At 34.4% G+C, this 14,768-nt stretch overlaps 1 protein-coding gene and 1 long non-coding RNA gene across 17 annotated transcripts; both read right to left on the bottom strand.

Annotated features, from left to right (window-relative positions):
* Nucleotides 1-219: 219 nt before the first annotated feature.
* LOC106418850 lies at nt 220-2,508 on the bottom strand. Of its 15 annotated transcripts, none has more exons than XR_002656130.2 (6): nt 1,931-2,508; nt 1,118-1,835; nt 978-1,053; nt 850-906; nt 729-768; nt 220-636 (listed from the first exon to the last, which is right to left on the bottom strand). XR_002656130.2 is itself a non-coding variant. In XM_048765672.1 (6 exons), the coding sequence occupies exons 3-6, from the start codon at nt 1,621-1,623 to the stop codon at nt 475-477; spliced, it is 705 nt and encodes a 234-aa protein (XP_048621629.1). In that variant the 5' UTR covers nt 1,624-1,663; nt 1,773-1,835; nt 1,931-2,490; the 3' UTR covers nt 220-474. The 15 variants fall into 15 exon arrangements, 4 of the variants coding, with proteins under 4 accessions (XP_048621629.1, XP_048621628.1, XP_048621627.1 ...); XR_002656129.2 differs by having other exon boundaries at nt 992-1,053; nt 1,931-2,480; XM_048765672.1 differs by lacking the exon at nt 729-768 and having other exon boundaries at nt 220-728; nt 846-906; nt 992-1,305; ... (1 more) ...; nt 1,773-1,835; nt 1,931-2,490.
* A 4,708-nt stretch (nt 2,509-7,216) lies between these two features.
* LOC106409569 lies at nt 7,217-13,533 on the bottom strand. Of its 2 annotated transcripts, XR_007327415.1 has the most exons (7): nt 12,323-13,533; nt 11,971-12,017; nt 11,690-11,813; nt 8,243-8,320; nt 8,067-8,166; nt 7,822-7,963; nt 7,217-7,741 (listed from the first exon to the last, which is right to left on the bottom strand). It is a non-coding gene; the product is annotated as an uncharacterized LOC106409569 (long non-coding RNA). The 2 variants fall into 2 exon arrangements; XR_007327414.1 differs by having other exon boundaries at nt 7,217-7,963; nt 12,323-12,811.
* Nucleotides 13,534-14,768: the final 1,235 nt, after the last annotated feature.

Below are 14,768 nucleotides of genomic sequence, written 5' to 3'. Positions count from 1 at the left end.
GGCCTTTTAGCCAGTTTTAGGTCTTTAAGTGGCTACATCTGATTAATACATGTGCACATGCCATGATTTTTTTTTTGAAGAAATTCGTACTACAGCAGTGATTAGTTTTACAAATAAAATGTATGGCTGGAAATGATAATCTACGGTTAAGGGTTGCGTCAAGTGTGTGATACATGGTAGGAACATTTTCTATGAGTCAAGAACTTGACTGTTGTAAACTGGTGCTTAAAATAAGTGACTAAATTGAACCTTCAAGTCAGAGCTTCCTCTGAGTTCGGAAAGTAGGAGTTGTTATTTATATACTTATAAAAAGAGAGCTTACTTGAGACACACGAAATTTTGAAAAAAAAAACAAAGACCCTAACATAACGGGTGGGAATGAGTTGTAGCCCTATTTCATTATTATGCTAAATTTGAGAAAACTCCAGCGTAGCTGTGGTCGACGACATGAGGGTCATAGACTCCCTTGAGATTTTACTCAACGCGTGCCTTCTTTACAGAGTGTCCATCCTCTGTAACTGTTGGCTCCTCCACAGTCATTTCAAGAACAACAGGTCGAGCTCGTAGTAGAGCTGCCTCGCCTCTGTTTTCTTCAATCATACCATGACTATTGAATCTTCTACTGGTCACAGAACACTGTTTAACATCGCCGGGGTTGTCATTACCGATGAAAATATGCCAGTCACGCAAGGAGGATAAATACTTGAGTTCTAAGTTGTTGAACTCACCTGGACCGCAAAATTAGCTATTGATGGGCGCTGGTGACGACTGAAATTCGTGAGACAGGGAAAGAGTGATGTTTAAAAGAGAGATTGAATTTGTAAAGCGGAAAGTGAATATCTTGCCTACAATATCTTGGAGGCCTTGTGGGAGGGCCCTGACATGTGGGTCTTCAACGCCTACGTGCTGTATCACAAAATGTCAAAGTAAACAACGTCAAAAATCATGAGAAGATATACATAGATATAATGGGTTACCCGGTGACTGATACCATGACCAGTGAAGCACAAATATTGGTCAATTTTGTCATCTCAGCGTCAAAAGTAACATACACTGCAGAGTCAGGCCCATCAGAGACAGATAATAAAGGATCATAAGTTGACGTTAGTGTGCTAACCTGAGGCGGTGAATTCAGGATATAGTCATTGGGCTCTGATACTGTTATAGATTCAATCTTCTTTGACATCTCCATATTTTGTAGAAGTAGATGAACAACCTTACTCACTGCTACAGATCCTAGGGTAAGGAATGTGTCAGAGGGGTTTTCTGCGCTAACTCCTAACCCTTTAAGGTAACTCTGACCGTCTGTACTCAGTAACAAATGGGGTGGAAAAGAAACAAATGGCATGGGTTAATATATGAAAGAGATTCCACTAAGGAGAGATGGTCAAAGTACAAACGACGTGATGAGGAGGCCAGAAAACTTGCTCTATATGAGTTTCTTGCGTACATCCAAGCTTTAAAAACTAACTTATTAGAAATTGCAAAGTGCCAACAAAAAAACATAAACAGAAAAGCAGAACATGAGTGTGGAGATATAAGTCTACCTCCTACTAATTTAAGGTTGATGTTCATCATTAAAGGCTCAACACCAGACGTTACTAATTTATTATGGAGAAGCATGGTAAGTCCTTCAAAAACAATAAGACAAACAGTGGTGTTCCTGCATAGTGGAAGAGATGAAATGCAAAACATTTTGATATATTAAAACTAACCTTGGTCTTAAAAAGGTTAACAAAATAAAATAAAGTTTCTTATATTAGGCATAATACGTTGAGTGCTTTGGGTTTCTTAATTGTAAATGGTTTTAATATCCCTCGCTTCACCAGCAATATCTGAAACCAAACAATTGTAGTAATGATAGTTTCAGGTGCGATGAAAAGTATTTCTCGGGAATGGCTGAGAAGAATTAATCGAAAGAGAAACGCACCTGACAAATCCGTGTTTGTATTAGTCAAGAACATGAGTTGTTCGTAATCACTAAACCTGAAAAGTTCCACCGGGAGAGGGTTCATGGTTTCTGCTATCTCATCAAATTTTGTATCTCCGTGAATCTAATAGCAACAGGGCTGTCAACAAATCTGAAGTTTTGGTTGCTTCTGGTGACATAAAAAACTCTCATCTCATAGGAGATCCTTCCTTCAGAATGTGTTTGAAGGTATTGAGCCGGTTACTTTTGGCAGAGACTGACTGTGAGCATCTATAAAAAAGTACGAAATCAGTGAAGGGAAAAAATAAATAGAAATTAGAAGTATCTTTTGGGATCTATGAGGTCGCTGGAATGGAGGGATTTGGAGAGGGCTCCCACTTCCAGTGACGAACTGAAGATGCGTTGAAGAGGACATAGAGGGTTTCCTCCATTGAATGTCATAATTACATAACGTTACTCCGGCGCTCCGAAGTGGAGGTGAAGCGGTATCGTCATAGATTTTTTTAGATTAGATTTGGAATTTTGTGGACAAAGCATTACCAATGCACAAATTTGTTACAGCCCAATTTTAAATCGAAAGCCCAGAAAACAAAACGAAATCAGAGCACTTAAGATTTTGGATACACGTGTCATGAATTGCCCCTAGGTGATTGATGATCTGGAAGGCTGTGAGCTGACCACAAGCCAACTTTATATATACTAGATTCTTTCTCCGCGCGGATAATATATTTATATTTGTTACATTTATCATTTTTATTTGTATGTGAACTTTTTTATTAAATTATATATAACTAATTTTAAAATTTAATTTTTTAATATATTTTTAGTTTGAAGTAAGTATTTCTATTATATGTAACACAATTAACTAATAAAATATGTAAAATCAAGTCCGAGATTTTAGAATTATGTTAAAAAAATATAATTATGTATAAAACATAAATTATCTTAGTTTAAAAGATTGGAATCTCATTTCGAATAAATTCACGAAAATAAAAAGTACTCCAATAACCTACTTAAAATATAAAACCCTCCTTTCAATAAAAAGCATACTTAATAATATATTTTTTACGTGTAATAGTTGAAAACTGACAATTGAATATCGATCTAGAATATTATTTTAATATATCTAATGGTAAATTATTAATTGTAATAAACAAACTTTGAATTTTGTAATATTACATGAATTAGAAATCTTTAAAATCTAAAGTCTATTTTGTTAACATAATATATTTTTTATCATTTATTATTTTGACGTTACAAAATATTGCTTTAGTTTTATTTGTATATTAATTTTTAATAATTTAGTTTCTTTTAAGTAATTTTAAAATTATCAAGAATCTAATATATTTAAAATTATTTATTTAAATATATCCAAATATGATATCTCATTTTTATGTGTGTTTGCGTTGAGCATATTTAATTTGTAGTTTGTATATTTAATAACACCTTGTTGCGTGCCGTTCTATGGTTTTAATAAATGTGTTGTCATTTCATTTTTATTACTACTAACATGATTTTTCAGTGATCAGTGATAATATATTTTTAACGTTATGTATTATATTTTATCGTATATTTTTTAACTCTTCATGCTGCCACTTTTTTTAGAATCATTTTAATTAGATAATAAGTTTAAAGATGTAAATAAAACTGTGTATGTTGTAAATTTAGACTTTTTAGTGTAATTAAGCACTATCAATTATGAAAATTATATTATGATTTTCTTTTACTAAATCTTTTTTTCTGTGAATATTTTTTGTTTTATTTTGTATTTTTACAATTTTATTGTTTTATTCTTTAATTGCAGATAATTACTCTTTCCAATTTATGATTCATATACTTTAAAAGTCTTTCGTTGATTTTTGTTTGTTTTCTTTCTCCAATTACAATGTACAGTTCGACCGTTTTTTTTTTTGGGATCAAACTACTAAAATCATCAGATAGAAAAGCTTAAACTCCAAGAATGGAGTGAGTATTATGCTAGAGAAAACTTATTTAACCACTAATATAGTGAGATATTATAATATTAGAAGGTATGAAAATTCTTCTCTGTTGTCTTACGCTAGACATAATTAAGTTGTTGTCAATTGATTTTATATTTGTGATAACTGGAAATACATTTTTATGTCTTCCTTACATCATCGTTAATTGGTTTACGGTTCGATCATTTCTAATATATACTATGAGTAACATAATATTAGATGTTGATTATCTCTTTCCAATTAGGAATGCACAGAATGAGAAAAATTCAATGTGAGACAACTTTACAATTCTATCCTCGTATCTATATAGATTTAGTTTATAGATTACTTTCATAATATTATAATATTACATCATCCTTAATTTTTTGATATGACAGCTCATGCGCGGAAATAATCAATTGTTTAATATTTATAATTTTATTATTTAAATATTTACTTTGTTTATAAGATATAAATTTTGTTATGAAAGCTAACTTATATATTTGTATAAAGTGTAGGTTAAAGAATTTTAAAATAATTCAATGTTTGACTATATGACTCGTGGTCGTATATAAGGGTAACGAAGGTTATGTGGTTTGAATTACATATTTATAATTTGAGAAGAGTAATTATTAGATGTGACTCCTGTTTTTAGTAACTAATTAAATACAGTATTAAATATAATTAAATAATTAGTATTAAATAATAAATATTGTTTAGTCGGTGAGAAACATACACGACACTACGACAGTGTATGGGCATATGTCGTTTTGAGCTCTTGTATAAAAGAAATTGTAGTCCTGGAATTCTGTTTTTGAGCTCTTGTATAATATAATCTGATTTTGATTTTTTTTTTAAATAAAAGAAATTGTAGTTCTTCAACTCTGTTTTTCGTTTGAAGCAGCATCAGTATTAATAGTCATCTCGTATCGGTAGTGATAATGATGACTGTGGATCGATCATGGTGTACCAGGCATGCTGTGCAACTTGCACAGTGCAAGGATTAGCTAGCAGAGGATTGTCTTTCAGTTGTGCCTCTTGTCTCTCACGAGCATCTGCAATAGCTTTGGCAAGCTCCTCTCTCTGTTGTATCAAACATGGGTTTTAACTTGCTCATCAAGAAATTTGTCTAAAAGTTTTTCTATTACAATACTGTAGGTGTCATCATATTGTTATATTCACAAGGAAGACATCAATGGAAAATGAAGAAACAAACGTACAACAACAGAAACAGAATGGATAGACAACATGTGGAAAACCGAGCAACTCTCAGCTCAGAGTTGGTTAGACTTGCCGCGCCAGATTCCGATACCATCACAGGGGCAGAAACTAACTTGAGGGCTCTGATACTTATCCAAGAACTCCAGTTTTGGAAAGTATAGTTCCCTCAGCTCCCTCCACTCCACTTTTAGCCTGGGAAGGAATTTCAGACGCAAAACCTTGACGCTGCACTCTGTTGGCTTCTCAGGCACTGACTTCCCAAAGCCTGTAAGCTTGGTTCCTCCTTTGATGTAGAGTTTTTCCAACATACGTAGCTTACCAGGCTCATGCAATGAGGGAAGTTCAGCATCAGGAAAACACTGCAGGTCCAGTTTCATTAACTTCTCTGGAAGGTGGCTTGGAACGGCTACCTTCTTTGGAGCCTTGTGAGGCTTTGGATCTGTAACTGGGATATTAGGAGGAAGCCGTGTCATCGACCTGATGAATTATTTTACTGCTCCAGAAGTAGATTCAGCTTTGTTGTGTTCATTAATACCTCCCCACGCCACTTTCAAACAACTGAGAAACAGTGAATTTACCACCTTTGTTTATAGTAATGCTTAGCTTTCTCAGCTTCTTCAAGTGCTTCAGTTCAGCCAGTAGACACAACGTCTCCACATCAGTAGCATCACTAACCACAAAACCTTTGAGAACCTCCAAGTTCCAGCCATGACAACCTCTTTGGCATCCGGTCTAACAACGTCATGGAGCTTGTTAAGGCACGGATCTCCTGCCTACAGATTAAAAAACCATAGACTAAATTAAAATTATACTATAAAATCCAAAAAAAAGATTATATAAGTATTATCAACTAATTAAATTGACAATAGGTTAAGAGAAACACACGAATTACCTCATGCTTTCGAGAGCAGCCTTCTGCAGTTCAGGATTAGGGTCTTGAACCCTCTCAACATAGAGCTCCAGGTTCTGCTTCAGTTTCAAGTCCTCTTCAGACTACAAATCACATCAGATGCCAAACATATCATATAGCAATCACTTTAGCAAGGCTTTCAAAACCTGAAAAATCGACATTTATAATCGCGGATTGTTGGACTTTGTATTACTACCATTTATAATCTTGTTTGTTGTATAGTTTGGAATACAAATGATGTATTTGTTACTGGTGTCATGAGGCCATATTCTAAAAATCTGATGCAAAGACTTAGTCATTTCCTTATAGAAATGTGAAAATTATGATATATATATATATACATAGAAAACAGTTATTGCAGATGAGTAATAATAAATGTTTAGTGAATCTAATCTTTGGAAATAGGTTTTATTGATGTACCAAATGAAGTAAACAGCCTAGTCATTTACTTATAAAAAAAAAAAGAAAACAGTAGGCACATTTCTTGTTAATGTTATTTGGATGACATAATATTGTAGCCTTTGTTTCTTGTAATCATGTTCGATCAATTATTTAAAGCTTTGTCGCTCGTCGAGCATGTTCAATGCTCAGATGGATGGATTTCTATTGATACAGTGCAATGATTTCTATTGCTTCATATTTAACTTTTAAGATTTAGTTTTGAAGAGATTCGTCGAGGTGCATGTAGGTGGATCCTAGATGTGTTGTGATGTTACCTTATTTTATGTGTTTCACTGGTAATTGTGTTTGCAAGTTAAATGAAAACCAAGAAACGCAAACATAGTTTAATTTTTAGTTAGATAGATTTGCGGACGTAGTACCAAAAGTCCATAAACATAAACCGGTGTGGAGGATGATAGTGGAGTGTAGACTGAAGTCTTGAGCGGTAAATGGAGGGTGGTTGGAACGTATTTCAATTTTTAAGCTATGTATCTAAAAATTTGTAAGTTTTTACAAAAAAAGAATAATGTAAAGTTAAGATGTAAAACAATAGTGAAGGTGATTTACTTTTTGTTAGCTTCCACCACTTCGCATATACGTCGAGTTCTACTCTCAGCAACATTTAGGTAGTAATAATTAAAAAGAATTTAAAACAGGGACACTTCAATTAATTTAGCTAGCTTGGATATACCTTTCTAGGATGATAGATCACTGTATATTTGTTTAGCAAAATTTAGCAAAATAATCCACCAAAGGTTTCTTAATTCAAAATAATCTTCTATATTATAGTTTATATCCTTAATTTGATTTTGACATCAATTTGCAGTAGAAAAAGAAAAGAAAATATGAAGTGACGTATCAAAAACATATAGTGATATTAAACCTGATGGTTGATCAAAAAGAAAGTTATAACCCTAAGATCATCATATTATGTATGAACTGAAGAGGACATGGGAGACGAAAGAACCTTAAATGTAAAATCACTTTACTGATAACTCTTTCAAGTTCTTGGAGAGCATCCACAACTAATTAAAGCACTCGATTGTTCCATGCCAAAATCAGCTTATGGATTATTCGATGTGGAAACGGCAAGATCCCATGTCTCTGGCAAACTACAGACAATGCAGTAATAAACGACTTTGGACGCCACTGGTGTTGGATAAGCGCATTGGCTACACCATCACTGTTCACATATGCTTCCACTGTGGTTAATGGGTCAATAACTTTCTAACTACATTCAGCTTCTACTCGGTTAGACTTGAGAAAATTACACGCTTCCCTCTATATATCCATGGCATTAGTGATGCAGCTTTATGATCAACAAACCTTAAAAGAGTAGGGTCTGAACTGAGAAAGCAAACCTAGACAGCGGCTGCTAGAATCTTCATGTAGCCTTCTTGGATTAGCTTACAAACTGCTGTAGTCTGGTTGGCTTCACCATCCAACTTGTTGTGAAGCTCTGTAATGGTCAGTGGTTACATATTGCATCTAATGGTACAGAGCCTAACAAAAAAAAAGTGAATCAATAATGCATTTCAGTACCATCTTTATATATCAATCCCTTTTGCATATGTATTAAACTTAGAGTAATAAGCTAGAGTCTCACACTTTCATGTACATGTAGTCTTGAGAAGTAATAGCTTTCCCGTCTTTTGGAGCAGCTTTAGTACTTTACCATCAGATCCATTTTCACAAACTTTAATTCGCTTCATGGTGACAGGTTGTATTTAGGGTATAGTTGTTGGTGAAAATAAATTAAATCAGTAGGGATTTATTATATACCGTGTCTCCGTTTATGACGCATGTGTCCTTCCCTGCTCTACAAAGAACACATTTTTTTCTCCAGCTGGTCCATGATTTCTGAAAGTCAGGAAGTGATCAGTTAAAGGCAATGTTTTAAAACCGGACCGGACATCGACTCGGCGTACTCATTGGTTGATTGGTCGAACCCGTTCAACCGGTCGAACCGGGTTTTTATTTATTATATATTTTAATATAAATAAATATTATATAATTAATCATATATAAAAATGTTTGATGAATAATATCTAAAATAGCATCATAAAATAGATAAATAATATCCGTTGGAGAATGATAGAATATCTCAAACTTATTCAGCTGTATCATCTTGAGAGAATGGCACTTCATCTTCGGTACCTTCTAAAACAAGAAAAAAAAATATGAAAAATGCATGAGTTAAATAATAGACATCATAGCCAAAAAAACATGTCGTTTAATAGAAGATGCATCTACCGTTCAAGTTCAAGGTTTCAGAAGTTGCATCTTCTCCATCTTTTGGGTTTTCTTCAGTAAGTGCATTCTCAAGTTCATCATAATCTAGTTCAGCTTCTCCACTTTCTTCTACTACCCAAAACTCAGTTTTATCAATGGACTCATAATCAATCGGATCATATGACCTCTTTCTTTTTGAGAACCTGAACATATGAACATTTAATAGTTATATTCTATAATCTCATAGCTCTGTATTTGAACTTAAACTCACCTATCTTGCAGGCGCAAATTGTAATGAACGTAGACAAGATCATTGAGTCTTTGATGTTCCAATCTATTCCTCCTTTTTGTGTGAATTCTTTCAAAAAAAGACCAATTACGCTCACAGCCCGATGATGATGCAGTTTGGCTAAGAATTTGAATTGCTAGCTTCTGCAAAACAGGAACATCATATCCAAAGAACTTCCACCACTCATCTGCAATTGAAAATTCTGCTTGAGAAATAATATTCCAAAGTACTAAATAAATAACAAAGAGAAAAGTATATGCAAAGACATACCAGGACGAGTGGTTTTCGAACAACTTAAAGCTGATGAATGTGAGAAGCTTTTCTCACGTTCTCTATACATTGTCATCCCCTCAAAGATCTTTGTTCTGTCAGACCCTTTTTGTTTTTCCATCAAATTTAACATCGCTTTCAATATCTCAGGCTTTTTTGAAAAGTTCTTTTGATCATACATGAAAGCTGGATTGAAGAAGTATGCTGCAGCATGAAGATCATGGCGCAACATTCTATCCCACCTGTTCTTTATGATCCTTGTATAAGGCTTATACAATTCCTTCTTTTTTCCAAATATCTTCTTGATGCCTAAACGTGCTCGATACATTCCTTCATAGACATATGGTAATGATGGCTTCTCATCAGTATCACAAACACGCAACAAGCATATCATTGGAGCCATAATCCTTACGATCAACAAACAATGCTCCCACATGTTTTCATCCAAAACAACAGCCTTGACATATCTTGCTTTCTCTGTTTTTAGAAACTGCCTGAACTCTTGATCTACTACCAAAGCTTGTAAGTCGTCTTTATGTGCATATGCACTCTGAAGGGCTATAAAAGTGGTAGCAAAGCGGGTTTCTCCTGGACGAATGATTTCCCTCCAACCTTGCCTCTTCCTCAAAAAATTTAAAGTGGACTTATGATTGTAGACAAAGATAGTTACCTTTGAGACAGCAGAAACTAACTCTTTAACATTAGGCATGTTTCCCACATCCTCCAATATTAAATTCATGCAATGAGCTGCACATGGAGACCAAGAAATATTTGGGTATCTCTCCGCAAGTAATCTACCTGAAGCCTTGTAGTTAGGTGCATTATCAGTCACTAAATGAACCACATTTTCAGAGCCAACCATTTCCACCATCTCAGCAAATAAATTACACAAATTCTCTGCATTTGTGTATACATCAGATGCATCAACCGACTTGATGAACGTAACTCCTTTTAGACAGTACACTAAAAAATTGATCAGTGGTCTTTTTCTAGTGTCTTTCCATCCATCTCCCATCAAGGTACAGCCGGTGCTAGCCCAAGTGCTTCTAAATGATTCAACGATCAAAGATACATGTTTTTTTGCATCTCTTAATAACCCAACCCTCAAAGCATGATACGAAGGACCAGTATATCCATGTCCTAAACTAGCAGCTTTGCTTAACATAACCGGAAAGAATGGAGAGTTCACAGCGTTCATGGGAATGCATGCATCATAAAACCATAAAGCAACAGCCATATCAGCATCATGCACCTTTTCCTTGCTTTGTATAGATGCCTTTATACTTGGTTGAGTAGGATCACTCAGGCCTGTTTTAAAAAACCCATGTAAATCTCCACCTCTGTTTCTCTTTTTGGTTTGAGTAACAGATGGCTGAGAATGAATGCCTTGTCCATCATCATTCATATCAGCAACAATGTTTATATCATCAAGTGGTATTCCTCTCTTTTCCTTATTTTTGTCTTCATTTTCCTTCAGTGATTGCTTCATCTGAAACTGAACTTCTGCAGAAACTTTGGTACATGAATCTATGTTTCCTCTTACCCCAGCTAAATGTTGTTTCATTCTGTTAATGCCTCCACCTCCGCTCTCTTTCTGACAGAAGTCACAAATCAAAGTTTTCTTCCTATTCTGCTCAGTCCGTTCTGTTATATATCTCCAAGCTATGTCATCTTTACGACGAACTGAACGTTGAGAAGAAGGTACGCCTAAATCTGGTTCTGAATGATTCCCCTCCATTAACTAGTAAAAATAGCAAAAGAATAATAGTATATTTATATGTTATATCAAATCTTATAATTAAACCGTTAAAGAGAATCACATTACTTACTTTTTCTTACAAGTGCAATTCCAAATCTTGTGGCAAAGGAAAATTCAGATGGAGAATGGTGTACGACAGTGAGAGACGACGAGAAGACGTTTAGGTTTCTTTTTCTCGAGAATTATTAAAAAAAGACGGCTGTTTAAGTATAACTATTATTAACTTAAGTTATTATGTAGGATTAGCCTGATATAAAACCCTAATTACAATTTAAAATGTGTCAAAATAACAAACCGGGTTTTAACGTCAACCCGGGTCACCGGTTCCACCGGTTTTGAGCCGAGTTGCTCGAGTTTAATGAAATCCGGGTTTTGAATCGAACCGGACTCGGCTTACTAAACGAGTCGCGGTCGAACCGGTTCGACCGGCCGGTCCGGTCCGGTTTTCAAAACCGAGGAAGATAGATTCTAAAGTTTACAGTATATATTATTACAAAAAGCTGTAGATTTCATCTTAGATGCTTCAAGGGTCTTTTTTGGGAGTGACTTTCATTAAGACTTGATTTACCTTCAGTCAGTGAAATAATAAAATAGACTGGCTTAAAACGGCATGAAATTAAATATGCAAGAATTGGGTTACGTTTTCTAAGGTGTAAAGGAAGGAAGAAGAACACATTACTATTGAGATATCAAGGAAGTTTGAATGAAATCTGTGAGCTTTAGAGTTTTGAGGTGGCGGGAGCTGATCCAGTCCTTAACACTTCCTAGCTACTGGTGAGTCTCAACCGGATCGTTTGTGTCATCTTAAAGCATTAAACAAACAGGAAAAATTAGATGAATTTAATTTTTCAGTAAAGTCAAGTTTTTGCGCTGATATCTATATATATATATATATAGAAAGGCACTGTCTCAATATACAGAGAATAATGTATAGGTGAGAGAGATTAAAAACATACATACCCATACCAAGGTTAGACAGTCTAACATCATCGTAGTGCTGCATATACCTATGAAACAAAACCAAGTTACATCAATCTCTAGCAATACCCAATTACAGAGGCTAGAACATAAGTAATAACTACACCAACAAGATCTAAAACCATTGACATGACAGAACTAAAGCACAAAAAAGGTTTTCGCAGATAATTACATCCTAGATAGAGTAAAAATTGAGCTTTCTGAATGGATAAGAGACAGATTTTTACAGACAATTACATCCTAGATAGAAACATATCACGGGGCTCAAATTAATAGGTACAGCAAATCCATGAAGTGGACCCAAAAATCTTTGCTTCGTCTAAATAAAACTCACCTTAAGAGCATTCAGAAGAACTGCTCCATCCTCTCGTAAAGAGCTACAAAGCAAACTACAAAAGGATTAGCATTTTTCAATAAATCTATATGATAACAAAGGAATAATGAGTTGTAGAGATACAATCGATTGAACATGGAGAATTCATGGCAGTGTGGCTGTTAATCGCAGAGAAAGAACACATTTATAGTTTAGACCTTCCAGCGGTTACCTTGGAGGATAATGATACTATTGCAAGAGAGTTCTGTAATAATCACCTTCATACCTGTGTAGCAAGGAAGATGTTCATCGGAGCCTACAAAATAATATATGCTCCAAGCTTCAATCGGTTACTCTGAAAGATGGTTATGCCGATTAAATGCAAAAGAGAGTGGGAAAAGTAATACGAATCACCTAAATGCTTGGTTTAACGAAGAATGATAACTACAGCTTACACAAACGTGATCTGGAGCCGATGTGAACTCAAAAGCCACAGCGTTCTGCAACAAATCTCCACCAGCGACAAAAAAAAAAAAAACCTTAGAGTAATGAGCCTTTTTTACAAACTTAGAGCATCCAACTCGAGATCGATCTCTGCATACAAATATAAAGCAAAATTCTAAACTTTGCTGAAACCCACTGTTTTGAGATTCTAACCTAACGAAGGTACTATGTGCTCATCAGGATGCACCTTCTTCATGAGATTGGTACCCTCTGAAGCGACCTCCATCTTGATCCTAGTCCTGGTGAGAGGTTGTTGAAATATACGGCGACTGGAGATTTTCTGGTGGAGAGTTGAGATTATCCGGTGGATTTCATGGTCATGGATGTAGCTTCTTCAGATGAGGTTTTTGGTTTTTTGATTTTTTATTTTGGGTGGATTTAGGTATATACATGGAGATTTATATAGAAGAATGATTAAGAGGAGGAGGAACGACACATTCAAGAAGACTTTTAAGATTATCTTTGATTGTTTAAAGGGTAATGCATGAACTCAGGGATCAGAGAAGAGGAAATGGAAGAATGGAAAAAGAGAATTGTAAAACTTAAACACCTTTGGGCCGAATATAATTTTACGTAGCTCACACAAAATGTCCATTCTATCTCAGCGCTTGTGACGTGGCAACAAAATGTTTTTCTATTGGTCGATTTAATTGAGGACGTGGACAGCCTCCCTACTCCTCATATATCCCTTTTAGTATAGGATAGATATATATAAAGATGTTATCTAAAATTGATTTGTGTTCATGCTTTCATGTCCGAGGTAATTTCATTATTAGATTGAAGAGATTTAGACTGAATGTTTACGGTTGATGTTTAGGGTTGATAGATTAGTAATTTTCATAAGATTTTTCACAATGTTCTTTATGCTTCAACTGATTTGGCCAATTAGTTTATTGATCTTAGGTTGATTAGATACATCAAAAGTTGATTTTATTGCCTGAAACAAATCCTTGTGAGCAAGTGTCCCTAACCAATGAGAGTTGATGTTATTGTACTTTGTGAATATATCAAAACTCAAACTTAATACATGTCTAATCTCGTAGGTTCAACGAGCGTTAGTTCTCTAGGTTGCTAGACATTGTAATTGGAGCCACGAAAGTTAGTTCTCTATGTTTTGAGTTCATGAATGGTTCTTCGTTAACTCCCTAAAAAAAATACTTGCATTAATAATCTGATTTCCTACAAATTACCAGATGCATAGCGCTTTTCTTTTATCGTTTACATAATTTTTTATCTATTGCATTTTTTGTTTATTTACAAACCAATCTATGTGTCTTTTAGCTTGATTTGAATTGAGAATTGAAGTGTGTATCTAGTCCATTTCAATTCGTAGTCCATTTCAATTCGATCTTGTACTACTACTTACTACTGCATATTTTATTATGCATTTGCAGTTAGTTAACTGGGTTATACAATCTTGAGTGATCATGTTTCAACCAAGTTTTATAGGTTTTTGAGATTTATTGTTTAAAGACATTTAAATTTGTTCTCTCTTTTTTTTACCTCGCTTTCATCGTTTTAATATGTTGGACACTGAAGTCTGAAGATACGGGTGTTGTTGATGGATCTTTGACTGCAGAAACAAGATCCAAGGCTCCCAGAGAACATGTAAGAAGGACCATTTCTCCATTTATATGCCTATGTCAAGATTAAATCATGTATCATTCTCTATTTGTGCCTAATATAAAGCAATGTTTTGATATCAGATCAAATAAGAAATACTTTAAAAACTTCTAAGGTTTCCTCACACGCTCATCATTCTTTTGAATTGTTTTTTTTTCCAATTGTTTTTTTTTTTTGAAGTTACATTTGATCTTTCTCTATTTTTAATCAACATCAGAAGAACAATTGTTTTTACGTTTCAAAATTTCATCGACTAACTTGAGAAGTAAAACTGAAAAGAAAAGATAAAAGTTGTTTCGTTAAAGTTAAAAATACATATAAGTATGTATAGCTAAATATT

This window comes from Brassica napus, chromosome C8 (genome assembly GCF_020379485.1).
Source record: "Brassica napus cultivar Da-Ae chromosome C8, Da-Ae, whole genome shotgun sequence".
NCBI classification, from domain to species: domain Eukaryota; kingdom Viridiplantae; phylum Streptophyta; class Magnoliopsida; order Brassicales; family Brassicaceae; genus Brassica; species Brassica napus.
Note: the sequence above shows the minus strand (reverse complement) of the source record. Positions and strands in the feature narration are given on the sequence as shown.

Bases quoted from the DNA above. Each gene is read 5' to 3' on its own strand.
- LOC106418850 (XM_048765670.1), bottom strand. From the start codon at position 1,695: ATGTTTTGCATTTCATCTCTTCCACTATGCAGGAACACCACTGTTTGT. The intron at 1,306-1,547 runs GTAGACTTATAT...TACTGAGTACAG, and splicing joins CAACCTTAAATTAGTAGGAG to ACGGTCAGAGTTACCTTAAA. The intron at 907-991 runs GTATCAGTCACC...TTTGTGATACAG, and splicing joins TTTGTGCTTCACTGGTCATG to CACGTAGGCGTTGAAGACCC.